Genomic DNA, 21,281 nt, shown 5'->3' with positions numbered 1-21,281 from the left:
TGGTTCGATGAGCCCTATGCCAAACACTTTAGTGTGAATTGTAATCATGCAGATGTGAACAAAACACTTAAAATAGAAACGCTGTATTCCGAAACTTCTAAATCTTCTTTTTGGGAAGCAAGAGGAATTGGCTGATGACAGTCCCAAAGGAATGTTGAAAGAAACTGGGAAAGTATAGGGAGAAGCTGGTGGATTCAGAATACAACAATGACATTAAGAAAAAAATAAAGATTACAGTCAGTCAGCTGTGGTGAGAGAGATACGTAACAGGGGAAGGAGAAACTGTTGCTGGAACAAAAAATGGAATTTAGTAGGAACAGGAAGAGTGGAGGTGAGGATAGTGACTGGTGAAGATGCTGATTGATGAAGGGGAAGGTGGAGATGCACAGAGAACGAAGGTCCCGACTGCACAATATATTTTTAAAAAATCAGAAATTTTCTATCTTTTCTGCATGACAGCTCACTGCTCAACATCTCTTCTAACTGTTAAATAATGAAATATTCTCATAATATACATATAACATTCCATCAAAATTTTTCCATAATTGCACAGTTAGAGAAAGAACTCACACAGGACAATACAAAATCCATTGTATATTTATCAAAGATGAAAAGAAAGTTCTTTGTTATTATCAGACACTTCACCTGTAGCTGAAGTTATTTTATTCACCAATACTGTATGCCTGCTGCTACAAACATGCTGAATTTTTGTGCAGCGCAAGCCAAGCAGACAAATAACATTAAAGAATTATTTATCACAAGTAACAGATTGTCTTTGACTAGAGGTGGGCAAATTCACTAATGGGGGCTTGGGCTCCCGTGTGTTCCTGCATTGCTTGCCCTTGGGTGCTGTCAGGCAGCAGTTCCCCATCCACCTCTCCGCTAACATCGTTTATTTGTTACTGATATGCAAGCGGCAAAATGAGCCAGTTTACTTTGTGCTGTTAGTGTTGTCACTATCAGAGTCTTTTTGGCATTTGTGGTACAACAGAATTAGTGAGAGGAAAATGGCTGAGGAGTTAAGATCCTCAAAACAAAAACTGGTTGAACCACTATTCTTCAACCCAGTGTGGGAAGAAAATCACTTTCTTTTGGAAACACAAACCAGCCTTTAGTGTCTCTTTTGTAATGCTATTTTAATCGCATGGAAGAAGTACAATGTGTGTGTGTGTGTGTGTGTGTGTGTGTGTGTGTGTGTGTGTGTGTTTTAATTTCTTGAAAATATTACTATTATCTATAATGCATTATGTGTGGTTTTGACCTTTATTTTACCTCTTCATTGTAATGACAGAAAGTAAACCATGTCACCCACAATGATGAGTGAGCTTACCACACAGCTCTTAAAATAGCCAGCGTGCGCCTTCACAAAAGAAGAATTTGTGACAAGGTTGTTGTTGCCTCAACAATCTTGTATCCAGCAACCCTTTCTGTTTTTTGAAATAGTTCCTTTTACATGGAGAACAGTTTGCAGATGCAAGGCCGAGGACATGGAAAGGCAAGTGAAAGATAGGACTACAGATTTAGTTTTTTTTTCATCTCTTTGGCTTGCATGAATGTAACATGCTGTATTTGTAAGAGGTTTTGATGCTAAGTTCAATGTCATGGAGGAACTCCTTCATTTCATGCCAACACATGATACAACTATGGACAATGACATATTTTATTGCTTAGAAAACATTATTGACAAATACTCTTACAAGCTTTGATGGGAAAAACTTCCATTGATTTCAACTGATGGAGCTCTTGCAATAATTAGTAAAAAGCCTGGTGTTGTTGCTTTGATAAGAAAAACGGTGAAAGAAGTTGGTATCCAGTAAGAAATACCAGTGATATAGTACGTCCTACATCACGTTAATAAGCCGGCAAAATGTGCCAAAATACAGGATACCATGGATGTTGTTGTAAAAACCATTAATAAACTGAGATTGTTTGGCACGTTGATAGTTTAAATCCTTCCTAGCAGAGCTAGGTTGTGACTATTTTGTGCTGCATTTTTTGAAGTACAATGGTTGAATTGAACAATGGAAACTCCAGGTAGGAATATCAACAATGTAGAAAAAGACAGATTGCTACTTACTGTAAAGAAGACACGTCAAGTTGCAGACAGGCACAATTAAAAGACACTTACAGAAAGCTTTTGGCCGCAGCCTTCATCAGTAAACCACACACACACACACACACACACACACACACACAATGAGCACACCTCACACAAACACGGCCGCCAACTCCAGCATCTTGGGCTGGAATGGTGTTGTTTTAGAACTTTCTTTTGTTTCTTTTTCCACCCTTGCGTAAGGACATGGCATTATTCACAGTTATTCATAGATGTGGAAGTAAAAGAGTTTGATGACTCTACAAAGCACCTGACTGAGCACAACTTTGCTGGATAGACATAAACTAATTACCAACGTTTTTGACACCGTTTTGCTGTTATGGATAAAGCAACTTTCAGAAGGGTCTTCTAAACACTTTTTGAATATTGCACTAGTTATAAATTAAATAAATCTTGAAAAGGAGACAATGAGTGAATATTTTGATGAATTTGTTACTGTGCTAAAGGCTTTGTTCGAAAACTCTGATTGTAGATTTAGTGACTTAAACCAATTTGAACTTTACTTTAGTATTTTTGCAACTCCTTTTGCAGTGGATGTTGGAAGTGCACCTCCTGAAATTCTTTTGGAGCTCATTCACTTTCAGTATAATGCTCAGGAAGAGATTTCACACTGCAGAAAAATACTGATATGGTTTACAAGAACATCTATTGAAAACAGTTGCCGCAACTGTTTTGAATAGCTTCTCAAGTCTGCAGTATGTTCGGGACCACATATTTGTGTGAAAGTATTTTCCCAATAACGAAATTAACAAAACTGAAGCTTAGGAGCAGCCTTAATGATATTCAGCTGACTGTAGCGATGTGTCTGATAACCAGTAATCTCACTCCAAACATCAAGATGTTAATAAAAAACATTTAAAACCGATAGCAGAGTGATGAATATATATATATGTAGCTCTCTTTTTCATAAATAGTAGGCCAGCTCCAAACTCATCCCTCCTCAGTAACATTATAATAATGTATTAAGTTAATAGATGTTTGATAAAACTTATTACTTTATGTCTGTGTTATATTTGTGACCAGGAAATTAAGTTGATGAAAAAGATACATTTACCTTGGTCCCTATCCCCCACCCCACCACTTGCCGCACTCTCCATCAAAGAGAACAACATAATTTTTAACATATCATAATGCTTATATCTGCTGTCAACCTATGCAATGTATTACTTTGGGGCACTGCTTTGCTCATAACAAAGTGAAAAGATTGGTCTTTATTCATTTCTTTGTCACTGTGTTATGGCTCTATCAAACTTCAGATGGTCAGTCGTGTTACTGTCATTTGCTGGTGTCATTTGAATGTGTACCCGCCTTAAGTTTTTTTTAAGTGAAGCAAGAATGGTACAATTGAGCTCAGAGAAAAGCAGAACATGTTTTACGAACTGGACACAGGAAAAAAAGAATCAAAATAAAATTTCCCTTACTCACAAACATAAGGAAACAGGAGGACTGTTTTGAAACCTAATAATTGACATGCAAAGCCTTAACTGATGAGACGGCACGTAACAGCATGCATGCTAGTGTAAATTATCTGCTTTTCTTCACGACAGAATTGTTATACGTTAAGTATTGTTACTTTTTCATTCAATGGCACTTTTATGTGACTCAATAGAAGCTACACTTCCACAAATATTATGCACATGTTATACTTGTATTGTCATACTATAATAATTACAAGAATATAAATAATACTTTCAATGATACAATGGGACTACAAACTCGAGCATCAGCTGTTGATCGTGTATTGTTGGTAGTCTTCAGTCCAGTTCACAACTGTACATAATAAAAGTCCAAGAACTAAAGAATGAATCCTATCAATAATTTCAACACATTTCATATAATTCGAAATGTGTCCTACAAGCATTGTTGCTGAAATACAGTCCCTCAATTCTATTTTGAATTCCCATGTTCTTGTCTCCAGCAATGGAGATGTTATGGTGGAAGAGAAGCAGAACAAATTTGGCTGGCAAATGGATAACACTTATAACAATGTGTCAGGGCAAGAAATTTGAAAAACATTTGTGTTGCACGATAAAATTTATACATATCCGAATAATAATTAATGTTATGCAAGTTTGAGGTATTCAAAGGGTGACACTATAAGTCGATAAAACAGACACATAAGGGGAAAAAGATGAAGATAAGGGAGAAGTGATTGTGTGAGAAGACTATGACGGAGCATTGGAAGATCTAAGTTGAAACAAGGCACCGGAGTAGATGACATTCTCTCAGAATTATTGAGACTCTTCGCAGAATCATCCAGACCAAAATTATTCCACCTGGTATGCAGTACACATGAGGCAGATGAAATACTCTCAGACTACAACATGAATTTAATGATATCAACATCAAAGAAGGCAGGTGCTGACAGATGTCAGTATTAGTGAACCATCAGTTCAATAAGCCATGTTACAAACTACTAAAACAAATTACTTACAGAAAAAAATGACTCACAGATGCCTATCTTGGGAACGATCAGTGTGAATTTTGGAGAAATGTAGGAACACGCAAGATAATGCCGATAGTATGACTTGTCATAGAAGAAAGGTTGAAGAAAGGTAAATCTACGTTTATAACATTCATAGATTTAGAAAAAGCTTTTGACAGTACTGACTGAAACACTCTTTCAGATTCTGAATGTAGTAGTGATAAAACACAGGGTCCAAAGGGTATCTACAACTTGTACATCTATGCAATTAAAAGAGCCAAAGACATGAAAAGAGGGTAGTAGTTGGGAAGGAGTGAGACAGGGATGTAGCCTATTTTCAATGTTATTCAACTGAACAAGCAGTAAAGGGGAATTTGGAATGGGACTTACAGTTCAGGGAGAAAAAATAAAGAGAATTAGCAACAACATTGTAATTGTGTCAGAGGTGGCAAAGGACATGAAAATTCAGTTCAGAAGAATGGGTAGTGCCTTGAAACCAAGTTAGAAGATGAAAATTAACAAAAGTAAAACATGGGTAATGACATGTAGTTGAATTAAATCACGTGAATTAGATTAAATGTAGATAGCCTTCTACGGAAGCGAACTGTGGCTGATAAGCAGTCCAGACAAGAAGAAAATAGAAGCTTTTGAAATGTGATGCTACAGAAGAAAACTGAAAATTAAATGGACAGCATGTGCATGTGCACATGCACATTCCCCTCCCCCCTTCCCCCCTGTCCTCACACACCAGCTGTAATTGAACATGAAAAAATGAGTTCGCTGTACCCCATGCTAAAGCTAGAACAGAAGCAAAGGTTCAAAAGTTAATGCAAATTTTGAATTTTAAGTAACATTAGGTCCTCACACACCAGCTGTAATTGAACATGAAAAAATGAGTTCACTGTACCCCATGCTAAAGCTAGAACAGGAGCAAAGGTTCAAAAGTTAATGCAAATTTTGAATTTTAAGTAACGTTATGCACTACCTTTGATTTTAATTATTTTGTAATTCATATCACTCAAGAGATAATAATTAAAAACGTCCCAGAACAAGTAAAAAAGGACATACACTCAAATTGTAAGTTGATTACCAAGAACATGATTTCTAAAAAGAAAAAAAACTTACCTTGTTGGCTATGTAATCACCAAGTGCAATTTCTTTCTTGCCACTCAAATTATTGTCATTCATAAACCTCAGAATCAGCTTGAAAATAGCCAGTGAATCCTGATAATCAATGTCTTTTGATTTAGCAAGAAACGGTGTCTTAATAGGCTCCCTCTTCATGCCCCAAAGATGACTCTGAAATATAGTTACATACTCATTACACTTCAGAAAAATCTGCATTGTTCATATTACACAAGGTACACGTCTAAAAGATGGAAACCCTCTATGGTTGGAACTAGCTAATTGTTTCTCAGCTAAAACAATTCAGAGACAACTATGTTTTTTCTCTGTGAAATTAGAATAAAAAGTAAGTGGCTATCAAGTCTACTACTTCGAATGACTTTGTTAAGCCTAATAAAATTAACAACTCAACTCCAAACTATGACATTCTAATAAGTTAAGCTTTTTAAACATTTTAATGATCTACATCTACATCTAATCATATCAGAAGAAACAAAAACAAATTTTAGTACAAGTGAATATTTACATAGCAGAAAATCTGATATCTATTTTCAGTTTTCCTGCTAGCATGAAAGGCTCAAGACCCCACAGCACAGATACAAAAAGTAGCAGAAACATGATTAAAAACTCATGTTTTAGTAGATTATAAGGCCACCCCCAAACCCAGTCCAATCCAAGTTATGTTAAGTGACATTATTAACCATATACTTCTTGATAACATGATTAACTGTATCAAAGGAAAATTCTCTTGAGAAATCTATAAAATTTGCAAAGAGACAGAATGGCTGACCAATACTTACCATCAGGAGGTGCAATTCCAGTACTATTGATAGACACATCGTTGTTTCCCTCACCATCACATCAGGTGTGTCCCTCTAATTCTGGGGTCTGAGTGTTTGCCACTGCTTTCTAACCTTCCACAATGCAAACTTCTTTCCTTCCCGAGGAAAGAATTAATAGTTCTGAAACTGGGATTACTGTTTTCAATTTTTTAAATGTGTCTATCAGCAGCACTGGAATTTTGCCTCCCAAAGGTAATTATTAGCCAGGCAGCCTACTGCACCCAGGGGCCAATTTACGCAGGGTTAAAACAGCATGTGTCTGTCCATTTAGCACTCTCAATCTTGCCCCGGACTCCAAGGTTTCTTCCATAAATGAAGAAGTGTGTGATTAGTACAAACAGAGCTCACACACCTTTAGATCTCAGGCAAGGATAAATGTTCAATATACAACTCTTATTTATCACAAATGAATTTTATGTTTGTTCTTAGCACCAGAATTAGAATTTTTTATGTTTCCATAAATTACTGCTACACATGTCAAGAAGTGTCTTGATGAAATCCATAACAATTTCCTGTTAAAATAATTGACTATCATGCATTGTTTTTATAAATACATCAGCACTTTTCACAATACATATAATTTTATCACACATACTGGAAGAGTGCTGTAAAATTACCAATTCCACACAACAAAATAATATTTTTAGAAGCAACATTTACCTTGAAGTAGACATTGGTGAATTTAGTAAATGCATAATGATCGATGTCATGTGGTAGATGATACTTCTCATTCTGGGCAGATGACTGTACACCACCAACTACTTTTACCAAATTTCTTTCTGAATGGACTTGTTGCCAATCTATGAAATAGAAAAACAATATGAATTAGTAGTAACAAATTGTTGGTAATAAAAGATTGCCATTATGTCTTTTAATGATGTATATTTTCATACTTAACTGTATATTGATAAGTAATTTTGTTCTTAACAGTCTGAACTACTTCTGAAGATGCAATTAATTTGTAACAGCATTTTCAGTTATCTACATCCTGACAACAGATTATGAACAATGTGTCATAATTATATCCTTCAGTCTTTCTTATGTTATCTTACTAACTTTATAATAACTGATAACTGGGTGATGGTACTCATCCCGATGTAGAAGGTCAAACAGTGTTTATGTAACAGCTAGTATATGACTAGTCATTTCACAGGTGGCTTTCCCTTTGACAGTATATGTTTTGCCAGTTACAAGGCTGGAATAGGTGGTGGTAGGAGGGTGCAGAGGGCAAGTCTTGCAGTGGGGACGGTAACAGAAGTAAGAGCCATAGGGTAGGAAAATGTGTGCAGAAGGAGCATAGGGTCTGACAAGGATATTATGGAGATTGGGAGCTATTCTAGGTGTGATGGGCAAAATCTCAGACAGAATGGATCTCATTTCAGGTCATGTTCATGGTCTGTCTGTTGCTGAATATTTCTCAGTCATCGCCCACCTGATTCAAAACCTATGACATCTTTCTTGCTCACCTTAATCTACTTTATACTTACCAACAATTACCTCACCTTTGAGGGGCAGACATACAAACAGATCAGGGGTACGGCCATAGGAACCAGGATGACTCCTTCCTACGACAACCTTTTCATGGGTCACTTGGAGGGGGCCTTCCTGTTATCCTGTGATCCCCTAGATTTGTTTATATACACTGATGACATCTTTGCCACATCAACTCACAGTGAGACTGACCTGTTAAAATTCCTGGAATCTCTAAATACCTTCTCCCAATTAAATTTCACGTGCTCCTATTCCGAATCCCATACCACTTTCCTTGATGTTGATCTCATCCTCACCAAAGGCCAGCTGCACACTTCTGTCCACATCAAACCTACTAACAAGCAACAGTACTTACATTTTGACAGTTGCCATCCTTTCCATATCAAACATTCCTTCCCATACAGCCTTTGCATTTGAGGAAAACATATTAGCTTGGATGCAGACTCTTACAGCAATACACCACCAGTCTCACTTCATCCTTCACTGGACATAATTATTCCAACAGCCTAGTTGAGAAGCAGATTTTCCACACTATCACATCCAGTCCTGATACTGCTGATACCTCCAAAAAACATCTTTGGAGCACACCACTTGTCACCCAGTATCATCCTGGTTTTGAATGTATCAATCAACTACTTCAACAAGGCCATGACTTCCTAAAATCAAGCCTTGAAATGAGATCCATTCCATCTGAGATTTTGCCCACCACACCAAGAATAGCTTTTCATTGCCCTCTCAATTTCTGCAATACCCTTGTCAGACCCTATGCTCTTCTGTATCCATCTCCGTATCCTATGGCTCCTACCCCTGTGACTGTCCCCACTGCAAGACTTGCCCTGTGCACTTTCCTATCACCACCTATTCCAGCCCCGTAACTGGGAAAACATATACCATCAAAGGGAGAGTCACCTGTGAAGCAACACACGTCATATACCAGCTGTTATGTAAACTCTGTTCGGCCTTTTACATTGGCATGACTACCACCCAGTTATCAGTCAGGATGAATGGGCATAGGCAGAGGGTGTATACAGGCAACATGTAATATCCTGTTGCAGAGCTTGCTGTAAAACATGACAGTCATGATCTCAGTGTCTGTTTCACCACACGTGCCATCTGTATTCTTCCCCCAGACACCAGTTTCTCAGAACTCCACAGGTGGAACTAGCACTAGCACTTGGTTCTCACAACCCACCTGGCCTTGATTTATGTTAATTCCTTCTGTCTCAGCATTTCTTCACTGTAACTACTCCTTTCTTCGCTCCATTTTAGTTTTCTACATCTTTCATTTTCTGACTTGTCTATTTTTTGCCGTCCTTCCTCCTGCCTCTGTTACATACATACATTAATCCTTGTTCCATAGATCATGAATAGGACATTTTGTAATGCTGTGGAACATGTCACTTTAACATAAATTTTCTTTACACAAAGTAATTACTTATTTTTTATTGTATTTTATTTATTTACAGTTACTACTACGTATCTAAGAATTCATCTGTACAACATACAATGCACTTAGCTTTTCATTCTTATTAACTCGTGCACAGTGTTTTAGTAGTAATCTCTGTCTTGCATATTACCCTGTCTTTCACCTTTAAGCTCTCATGTTTACAAATCTCGTCCGATACAGTCCCCAACAATCAGTCTTTCCATCTAATACCCTCCAGTAAGTCTCCCTTGAGCAGTGGTTCAGGGTGACTTTTGTGGACTGTACACCTTTCCCTAAACCTCTCCAGTGCTTTTCCTTCACCCCTCTTCCTTCCCCTTCAACTCTTCTGCTAGGAGGAGGAGCTCCGAAAGCTTGTAAAAGTTAAATGCTTTTGTGCATATGTTCTATTGCTGCCGCTTGTTGAGTAGACTTTTTATCTATTCATTTACATTATATTATCAATAACTGATTATTTTTGTTGTTATAACTTTATAAAAAGCTATACATATTTCCTTTTTTAAAAAATACAATGTATCTGACCTAATAATAATTTATAAGTATCACATGAGTGGTTCACATATAGATTAAATTAAGTGAAGTTTCTGGTTATTTAAAAATTGAAAGAGAACAGGGGCACTACATAATAATATGACAGGTTCTTTCTGACAGTATATCAATTTAGGAAGTTGAGAATATCTATGCTTCAATACTAAATATCATAATGCTGACCGTCAGAATTTGTTTCATTCTCAAAGCTCTTACCATCAAGTTTACTAAAAATGAAAGCTAACTCTGCAGGTATCTCCAGGTGGTTCACACCAGCTACAGCACGAGAAGCCCTCTCCTGCTCCTCACGCTGTGCCTTCACTCGGGCTCTTTCACGTGCTACCTTTTCAACCTCTGCTCGTCTCTTTAGTTCTTCCTGAAAGGGGGGGAAAAAAACTATGAACAGCTATAAATTCCAGTATTTCTAAAAAGAAAGAAAATAAAAATAGTGTTGGAAAGTTCTTGTGGAATACATACTTTTGGATTCAAAGAAAGGAGACCTCTCACTGAAAAGAACAAAAGTTGAGTTGTCAATAGGCACACACAAAAAGAAAGAAAACTTGCTAGCTTTCGCAGTTTATCCTTTTACAATCTAGAGCAAAACACACACACACACACACACACACACACACACACACACACACACACGTCTATGAATTTATATGGTGCCGGGAGTCCAGCTGGCACTACATAGGGACATAGGTTTGTATGCGCATTTGTATATATAAGTGAAGTGTGCACATGTGTGTTTTCTGTGTGTATTTTACTCTAGATCATAAATGTATAACTATGAAAGCTAGAAACTTTTCTTTCTTTTTGTATGTGCTAACTGGCGACTCAATGCTTCTGCTTTTCTGTGAGTGGTCTCCTTTAGTCCAAAAGTATTAACATAAAAATAGCGATTGGTACACAAATCAGCATACATAAAGAAAATTATTTATTACAAATAGGCTGCGGAACACCCATATAAACACATGCATTTCAGAACAAACTTTACTGCTACATGTTTCATGCCCAAAACAGCAAATGGGAATTTCTTGGCATGAGCCACATAATACACCGATGTCATCAGCAATTCCTCTGATGCTGATCCAGTGGTTTTTCAGAACCATTTTCTTTATATTTTTCTACACTGTCATCAGTAACTGACGTGCTAAGGCGTCCAGGGCTGTTGTTGTCTTCAATGTTTTTTCAACCCTCTTTGAAACATTTACACCACTTGCAAGCTCTTGTCTTACTCATAACAGATTCGCCAAAAAGACAGCCAATATTTCAAAAGTGGTGCTGCACTTTATGTCATTTTTCAAGCAAAATTTAAAGGAAATTCTTTGATCTATATTTTTCTAAAGTGAAAATTCGCCGAGCACTCGAAAACACATATAACCTTTTCAACTGTCAACAATAAACTAAATTGAAAATGCAAAAATACATCAGGAACATGTACCAAAAAGTAGCAACAAAATTTCGAAAATCAGATGTATAAAGGTTCAAGAATTAAAAACATTTTGTGTAGCAGGGTGAAACAACTTGTACAAATATGAAATGGAATATCACATAGGCTCAGTCATAGATAAAGCAGGTGGCTGGTTTCAGTTCAGTGGTAGAATACTAGGGAAATGCAGTCAGTCTACAAAGAAGATTCCTTATGAAAAACTCATGTGATCACTCCTAGAATACTGCACAAGTGTGTGGGACCCACACCAAATAGGACTAACTGAACTGGCAAACACTTGAAGACACACACAAACTATCCCATGAAATGCTGCTTAGTAAGTTTCAAGAACCAACTTTAGATGATGAATCTATGAATATATTACAATCTCATGCGAAGACAAGACCAGACTAATTACAAAACACACTTCCTGCACTCTACACATCAATAGAATGAGGAAAAGTCCTAATAACAGGGATGTACACTCTGCCACATGCTTCACAGTGGTTTGCAGAGAATGGACATGGATTTGAATGAAGATGTAAATGTAGACATAGATGTTCTTCACTTGCTTCAGCTCATCTGTGTGGATCCAGCAGTCACGAATTAATTCTGTTATGGCTGTAACATTCCACGTGCCACTATACTGAAATAAACTAAACAGTTATTTGTCATTAGTTTATGGGTTTAAGATCATAAATGAATAAGATTTCTTAGCACTTCTGTTGAACTTCTGTGCTTCTGTAAGTCTAATTGCTTTACTACGTTCAATGTAAGCTGTCTCACTTGTAGCCTTTACCACAAATAAAAAATTAAAAACCATGAAGAACTGTTAGGAGGCTCCTTTTAAAAGGTCACAAATGTTTCCTAACAAGTATTTCCTAACTAAGCAAAAGATAGAATATATTCTACCTCTAACAGACCTTTTTCCCAAAGAAATTTAAATAGCTGTCTCCAATGACCTAAACTGCCACACATTCACAAGTGCTTATTGAAATGTCCCTTTTGTCCAAACCTGGGAGCTTACATTGTGTCACATTGTGGCCACAATCAGAATCGTTTCACTCTTGGCAAAGTGCAGCACACACGTCAAATTATGTTATGTACTGCTCTGTAGAGTTAATAGGAGACATTTGCTGGCAAACTCACATTAATCCTCTGCACTGCTATACTGTTAAATCAGTCTAAATAAATATCACCAGCATTGCTTTGACCCAAGAGACAGGGTTAAACCTCTCATACTGTAAAGTCATTAACTGAAGTCATGTAAGTATGTAAATACTTTCAGAAGGATTCCAAGATCCAACCACTGGATTGGAAAATGCACATCAGTAACAGCTCATGCATCACTTCCAACAGACTCCTAGAAACTACTGCTGATAACATCCACAACAACCAAACAGGAATATAGTTTAAAGCCAACACAGAACACAACAAACATCACACTCAGATTTTCACACTAAGAACTGGAATGTACTGACTTCAATTAAATCTTGCAAAGTCCATCTGATTCACTATACTCCATTGTCTCTTCCAACCTAATTGGAAGTTTTGGCCTACTGTTCATTTGTACAGTCTCTAAATAGCAACACTTGTCTGGAATAGCGAACGTGACTAAACCTGAAATTCTGGTCTGCACACTGGAACAAATTTTCAGGTTCTGTCAGTTTACCACACTGCAAGAAACAACTTATTTAATCACAAATGATCATCTAGTCCCAACTTCAGAAATACACTATCAAAACATCATCTCTGGTGCACAGCTACAGCTACACCTCATGAGGGCTGTTGATTGATTTCGAATTTCACACACTCCAAAAGCGCTCCAACTGTGAATTGCTTGCCCTGCAAAAGAACTGGGTTGGCAAAGACCACTGCTCATTTTGGAGGATTAGAGAAAGGTTAATGCATCAGCTCCCTTCCCTTGGCTGACAGGACCTGTCACTGTCAACCACAGTAGTGAACAGGACAGGCACATAGGTTTCACCAGGACATAATATGTTACATTACCTTCAGCTGTTTGTAGCGCACTCTCTGTCTACGCCCACGGAAGAGTGCTTGAGCACGTATAACTCCATGTCTGACAGTTCGGTACTTCCGTCGAGCAGACCAGCCACGCAGGTGTGCTTGGATGACTACAGCACTTCGGCGAATGGCTCTGTATCGTCGTCGAGCCAGCCAACCTCGTACATGTCGCTGCACAGTGACGGCTGCCTTTTTAACAACTTCAGCACGCTCACGTTCCAGTCTTCGTTCGAGGCCCTCTCGTAGGAAGACACGTGATGTTCCCAACTGGTAATCACCACTACCACTTGCTGCCGTTTCAAGTATCACACGACATAGCTCTCTGGTAAAGGAAGAAAGAAATAAAAAAATTCAATTCTCATTGCTGTAACAATTTAATGAGTTGTGAGTAAACTGGAAGAATGAATAGACTCCTAACCCACTGAATCTATCACTTCTTTTTAAACAGGGTGGGTATACGATCAACATGATTTTTCTATTGACCATAGGGCCACTATAGCTATGGGGTCAAGTTTTTCCACCCGTAAGATGTCAGTGAATAAAAATCCTATTAGAAACCATAAACAGCCATTTAATTCATACACTTTCTGGCTACGAAAGACACATATGTTGTCTGTGCAAGCAACTGCTCAGGCATATCTACATCCATTTGAATAACTGTGTAATTTTTCATCGTATATTGGTCACTGCCGCCACAAAAAAAGGGTCACAAAGGTTTTTAAACACTGCTTGTGCACTGGGTAACTCTGTCCCAAAAGCTATAAATGGGTTGTAGGAACTGTGAGGGTGGTAAGTGGAAATAGATGAAAAAGAAGCTCTGGAAGACACTACCAGAAAATTACTAGTTCAGATCATTTCACAAAATTGATGCGATGCTTGTTCCACACTCTAGATTGATGCAATGCTTGTTCCAGATACTAGATCACAAATCTCAGTTTGAATTAGATAATGGAGAAAATAGATTAGTGGGAAATAAAGATTTCTTACTGACAGAAGAGGATGCAAACAGATCATATAGAACTGTGTTGGACTGATGTATGTTATCATTAGCCTTGTATGAATGGAAAACTCACAAAAAATTAAGTGGTTTTAGTTGGTAGAAAAACTGCAATGAGGTTAGAGGTGATGGAAGTAGTCACATTTTTTAATTGGCTTGGTATCCGCAGAACAGAGCAGCAGAAGGATTATTTTTGCAGTACTGGTTAAACAAATGATGGCACAGAAGACATTAAAGTTGAAGGAATGCAGAACAATGAAGCCATTACAAGTTATAAAATTGTTATGTAAAACTTTAACATATACTAATGATGTGGAATGAACTATACAGCGAATCCTTACACGAAACAGAAACAGCAGCCTCACTATGTTATATCATAGTCAGCTCACTGTAAATGAGATAGCTTGAAATGAGTAACTGAACTATTTCTTAATACATATATTAATTAAAAGTGAATGGTTGCTGTTTCTGCTTCCTTTAATAATGTGTATGTACTGCCACATAATCACAGTCACATGGTCACTGTTTTTCTACATAGTACAACAATGCTTAAAAGTAATTAAGAGCCCATGGACAGAAAATGATGAATAAAAATACCTGTGAAAACTTCAATAAACAGAAGTAAGTGTTCTAAAAATAAATAATGGGAAATGAAACAGTAAAGCCTGAATGATAGCCACAGAAATGATACAAGATATGCATGATGAGTAACAGATCTGCAGAGAAAATGGAATGCTTCTTATGAGGAGAACAATCCAATGGTACTTTGAAAATTATAGATAAGATAATTTCATTTCAATTCCAAGAAGATGTGCAAGAATAACAGAATATGCAAGAACAGGATTGCAAATGGTAAAAATAATATCAAAAAAATTATAAACAGTTAGTCACATAGAATGAGCCAGTACAGTAAAAGAGATGACCAACAAGATGACAATTCCAAATCAACATACACTACAACAGTTGAGTGATAAGTAGAAGGATAAGGATGGAACACTTACTGATGGTTGTAAAACAGAAAGACATTTGTTAGAAGTACTATACAGCAAATCTGTCTGACATCAACAACAAAAATTATCTACTAGTGAAATTCTGCATAACAATAAATCATATGAGTACAACACTAGTTTTAACTTAATTCGATAAATCTTTTAATGAAACACATATTCATTCATTCATTCACTCACCAAATATTAAATTGTGAGTTCCAGAAAATCTGATGGGTATAAAAAGTGAATAACTTGGCAAACAATAAAAAGCTAGTCATACTGAATCAACTGTATTTGAAGACCATACCACATAAAGGAAATTAAAGTTATCCAAAAACTGAGTCCAATAAAACAAAAATTTCTTTAAGTCAGTGTGAAAATAGTTTATTGGGTTGATTTGAGTAATTTTATTTTGCCAGTTTCTAGTGCACATGGATAAGTACAAAAAAGAAAATTAAGAGCAGAATCAAACATATGAAAAATGGATATCTTACATACCATATTCACCTTTGCCTATAATCACTTAAATACCATGCAAAAAATATAAACATTAAACCTCTAGGAAAACATGATTGTTAAATCTGCTTCAATTACACATAACACATCCACAATCACATAAAACAATAGTGCAATAAAATGGAAGAGAAAGAAGGAAGGTAGAAGAGACATTAAATTAACTGCTTACTCTTCCATGGCTGACAACTCCACAAAGGTATCTCACACAAGGAAGATAAAGATAGACTGTCACAGAATCAGGAGTGGATGTGTTTTATAAACATTCCTGACCCTGCCATATCCAGATTTCAAAACAATGGCAGTGACCTTGCACAGTGAGTCAGCTGCCTCCAGACTTCAGGCACTTTGTGTTTTGCTTAAGTTCAACCTTTCATGTTAAAATCAGCCACTGGATATTAATTTCTCCACATTTGTAATGAAGTGTAAGTCATATTACATAAGCAACATATTTATTTAATACACCATAATGAGCAGTTTGATTATATATTATGTATTAACCAACAGCTTGTTCTGAAGTATGTAACACTCTACAATCTGATAAAGTGAAGATTGATTTTTCTATAAACTGACTTTCCATTTAATAGATAATTTATTTACTTTTCTCAGAATATTTTCTCTTTTCAGTTTCTAACGTAGTCTTGGTGCAGCAGAAGATCAAAGAAGATCAAGAAGACAATATAGCTACAGCTTATTTAATAATCTCCAAATATTTTCATTTACAAAATTCTACTCTTTTTCAGGAAAACTTGAAAGACAATTCATTACCTACCTGTAACTGGAAAAAAATTATTCAATTTGTGTACACTACTGACACTTTTTTCATTTTTTGTACGCACAATTTTTAATGCAATGTTGCCAAAAGTGGTACATAATATATGAAAAGATTTCTTTTATCTTTTCAGATATCACGAAGAATATGATGAAATTTAACTGTACTGATTAAAAAATGTTGTTCTTAATATTAATGAACACATCAATTCATTGGTGTATTATCTACGGGTGCTTTTATCTTAAAACATTAAAGTAGTATAAATATATTTATATATATATATCAATGCAAATACCTGAATGGAGTTCCTCTTTGTACTGTGCGACCTCTGTGAGGGAGCAAATAGCGATAACGTTCAACAAATTGAGCAAATTTCAGTCTTACAGGATATCCCATCTTCCGTATTCGTATTGTCTCCAGCATACCTGTATAGCGTAACTGTTCCAGGACGATTGGCATATCAAATTTCATTGGTGCTTTATCATTATTTGGTTTGATACAGCGCACAAACCATGGATTACACCTAAGAAACAACATACGGAAGAATTTATAATAGGTGTTTAAGTATTATACTGGGAAAAACATCAGTTTAGTCTGGCGAAAATAAAATACAAGGATACACACATTCCCCCTTTATACAACCAGAAACAATTTCCATGTGGCTTATCAAACAAAGGTATTTTTACCTTCTATTATTTTCTGCTCAGTTAAAAGTTTACTCCAATGAGGAAAAAAGTATATGTTGCAATACAGGATTCACGCATCAAAAAGTGTTTTTTGAAGAACACACTTCACTTCCTCTTTATATAGAATGAAGCTGCTTACTTTGACATAGAATCCAGAAGATGCTGCAAAGAATCATGGAAGCGTGCAGCAACTGTTGGTGTTCTTGGTTTCATTGTGACAAAGCGTCCATTAGCTTTGTTAATGGTTTTTGCTGCTTCATGACTAGAACGCAAACTGTGGAACATCTTGCTAAGCATCTGTAATGGTAGTTTCCAATGTAATTCAAGTATACAAGTGAACTTCAAATAGATAACACAACTTGATAATCATGTACATAAGTGGCAAAAGTATAACAAATGATGGAATTCTACTTTTTCAATACTAGCCATTCCTACATATTACTTGGCAAACAATTGCTGTGTCTACTTACAATCAGGAAAGACAAAGGAAATGACTGTAAAGAGAGACTGAAATTGAACTAAAAAGAGAAAAGTCAGTTCTTAAGTGGAAGACAAAGAGACAGAAATAAATAATCAACAAACTTAAAATGAGAAATAGCAGACACAATAAGCTGAAGGAAGGGAATTGCAAACATAATGCGTGTGTGTGTGTGTGTGTGTGTGTGTGTGTGTGAGAGAGAGAGAGAGAGAGAGAGAGAGAGAGAGAGAGAGAGAGAGAGAGAGAGGGATGCAAACAAAGATCTCTAGAAAAGTGTAATTACACATCATCCATCCACCATCATATAAAAAAATAGTCAAATCAACATAGTAAATAAAGTTTTTGCACTTTCTTCCTCTTAATAAAAGAAGTTTAATAAACTATGGAATACCATAAGCAAAGTAACAGAGTTTCAAAAATAAAATAATGTCTTCCCTCTTGAAACAATGTTAGTTCTGTCTTTAGTTGTACACAACTAGTTGCAGTCCCATGAGTATAATCCAAAATTCTGCATATATTTCATTTTCTTGCCTAATTGTCAGTCTTCCAACTTTTCTGTACTCCTCAGTGATAATGTTTTATTCTGTATTAGAGTAATTACAACAAAAATTGTTCTCCTAGATTATGTACCAAATGCATTTTCTTTTGATATAAGAGAGGGTACAAAGTACTCATTGTGGTCAAGGTAAATAATGAAATAATTCGACATCTAAATTACATTTTCCTACACCACTGCTTTCTCATTGCTTACAGCAACTATAGAATGCTTTTCGTCATTAAGTTATATTCCACTCCATTTCATGCCACTACATTGCAAACTATTTTACAATTGCTTCTTCTAGTCTGCACAGGTACTTCTTAAAGATGAATTTGTCTACTTCTCATATTTTTAGTGAGCCATTTTTGTTGTTTGTGATTTTACATTTATAGTGAATAATACTACATTCTTTAAAATTACATAAGCATTTGTTTCTTTCTGTTGAAGTACTTCATTTCATCCTAAGTGAACTGGAACAGACATGTACTCTCTGAGACATAACAAATGCAGGAACACGCAACATGGGATATAATAAATTGTTATACACAAAATGTAGAAAATATATTCTATCTTTGGCATAGTCTGAGAAAATAAACAGCACCAATCTGAAATGCTAGTTGCAGGCTGATTAACAGTTTCTCCATTCAGATTCTCTGCAATGATGGGCTGAAATCACAATCAGATAAATAATTTAGGCGTAAAGGTAACAACTCGCTTAATAGTACAGTTGTTGAATCATTGAAAAAAATACAGAAGACTGAAAACTTTACTAGCTTTCAGATGAATCTACCCAAGCTAGAGTACACCTACATATGAAGAGTGGCTGACAGCTGGGAGGGAGACAGCAGATGCAGAGGATAGGAATGCAACAAGGGAACCAGCAAAGATGAGTTTTGCACAAAGACAATGGTATGTATTGTGGTTACAATGACACGGAGGTGTGGTTTGGGAGGGGGAGACAGAAGAGATGAAGTGGAGACTGCAGGGAGGAAGATGTGGGCACATGATGAGTCCAGTTGGGGCCTTTGGACAGATGGAGGTGGAGCAGGGGGTAACTGGAGACGGAGTCCAGGAGAACTATGGCAACACAGGATGTGCTGCAAGGACAACTCCCATCTACACAGATCAGAGAAGGCGATGTTGGAGGAAAGAATCCAGATAGCACGGGTTGTGAAGTAGCCATTGAAATTAAGCATTTTGAGCTCAGCAGTGTGTTCCACCGCTGGGTGGTCAACTTTGCTCTTGGCCACAATTTGGCCATTCATTCAGGTAGACAGCTGGTTGGTGTCATACCACACAAAAAAACTGAGCAGACATTGCAGCAGAGTTGGTGTATGATATAACTGTTTCACAACTATTCCTGCCTCTGACGGGATGGTATAACCCTGTGACAGGAATGTACCAGGATATGCTGGGTGGGTGTATGAGACAATTTTTGCATCTGAGGCTTCCACAGGGATATCATATGATCCATGTGGCAAGAGGTTGGGAATGGATGAGAAATAATGATGGACTGGTGGACAGCAGAGTACCACTTGGGGAGGGGGGGAATTGCAGGTAAGCGGTCCCTCATTTCTGGGTACAATGGTAATCCCTTATCCCTTGTGAAGGACATAGTTCAGTTGTTCCATGCCAGGTCGGTAACAGGTGATAAGGCAGTGCCCCTTTGCATCTTGTTTTTTTCTGAGGATTAGGGATTTCGATCTACAACATATTCTTTTTAAAAAACAAGTGAAAAATAAAAGATGGTGGTAAAAGAGTTACAGCAAAGGCCTGGCGAATAGGCAAAAAAGAAAAAAAAAAGGAAGAAAGAAAGTGAAATAGAATTAACTGTGGAAGACTGACTCACACTCAATTTACTGCTGATTAAGAGTTCCACAACATCAGGCCTCAGAGTGTCTCTGTTTTTGTCCAAGAAGCCATCAACATTATACCATACTTGTCCAGCATAATGTCGGATTCCAAATTCACTTCCAGACATACGGGGCCGAGAGTACAGCTCATCAAGAGCATGGTTGTAATGGCACTTTTCCAAGAACGAAATATCTGTTGCCTTTGGAAAGTTGCTCTCATCATCCAGAAGGTGAAGAATACCCACAGGCTTTTTAGATATCAGATGTATGACTGGCAGATTATCCTGAAACAATAAACAGGTTTGAAAACTATGCAGGTACTGAGACAACGAACTGATAATGTAAAAATACATAAAAAGCAACACACAGGTGAACATAAATTAACTAAATGACAAGTACCATTTGGATCTTTTTAACAATATAATTTATTCTTCGACTTTTCTACCATGCACTAACATATGCTTGACTGGAACCTAATGTCTAAAAAGTCAGACACTCTGGTCCTATCATTATCCAAAACCTAATATATCTCTCAGTGGTTACTTATTATACCTGTCAGAAGTTACTTAATCAATTTTTCACAATGCAACAGAAACAGTTATTTATGACAATGATTAATCATTAAGTTCTACAGAGTCATAGATTTTTCTGTCAAACCACTGGAAATACACTGAAGAGCCAAAGAAACTGGTAGTCATGTAGGGCCCCCACGAGCACACAGAAGTGCTGCAACACGACATGGCATGGACTCAATTAATGTCTGAGGTAGTGGTGGTGGGAATTGACACCATGAATCCTATAGGGCTGTCCATAAATCTGGAAGAGTACAAGGGGGTGGAAATCTCTTCTTAACAGCATGTTGCAGGACATCCCAGATATGCTCAATAATGTTCATGTCTGAGGAGTTTGGCAGCCAGCTGTAGCTATTCTGGGCTTGTGGGGTGTTGTGTAGTCCTGATGGAATTGCCCAAGTCTGTCAGAATGCACAATGGACATGAATAGATGCAGATGATCAGACAGGATGCTT

The 21,281-nt window shown here is 36.9% G+C and overlaps 1 protein-coding gene across 1 annotated transcript in view; it reads right to left on the bottom strand.

Annotated features, from left to right (window-relative positions):
* LOC124589362 (unconventional myosin-XV) overlaps positions 1-21,281 on the bottom strand; it is a 931,914-nt gene that overhangs the window by 348,435 nt on the left and 562,198 nt on the right. The window contains exons 13-19 of the mRNA XM_047131550.1: positions 20,251-20,538; positions 17,525-17,682; positions 16,995-17,222; positions 13,414-13,750; positions 10,188-10,347; positions 7,169-7,308; positions 5,667-5,840 (exon numbers count right to left, since the gene is read on the bottom strand). Of these exons, the coding sequence (XP_046987506.1) occupies positions 5,667-5,840; positions 7,169-7,308; positions 10,188-10,347; positions 13,414-13,750; positions 16,995-17,222; positions 17,525-17,682; positions 20,251-20,538 (1,485 nt within the window). The remainder of the gene's footprint in view (positions 1-5,666; positions 5,841-7,168; positions 7,309-10,187; positions 10,348-13,413; positions 13,751-16,994; positions 17,223-17,524; positions 17,683-20,250; positions 20,539-21,281) is intronic.

This window comes from Schistocerca americana, chromosome 2 (assembly GCF_021461395.2).
Source record: "Schistocerca americana isolate TAMUIC-IGC-003095 chromosome 2, iqSchAmer2.1, whole genome shotgun sequence".
Classification (NCBI taxonomy): domain Eukaryota; kingdom Metazoa; phylum Arthropoda; class Insecta; order Orthoptera; family Acrididae; genus Schistocerca; species Schistocerca americana.
The sequence above is the reverse complement of the archived record's forward strand: the minus strand, read 5'-3'. Positions and strand labels throughout refer to the sequence as shown.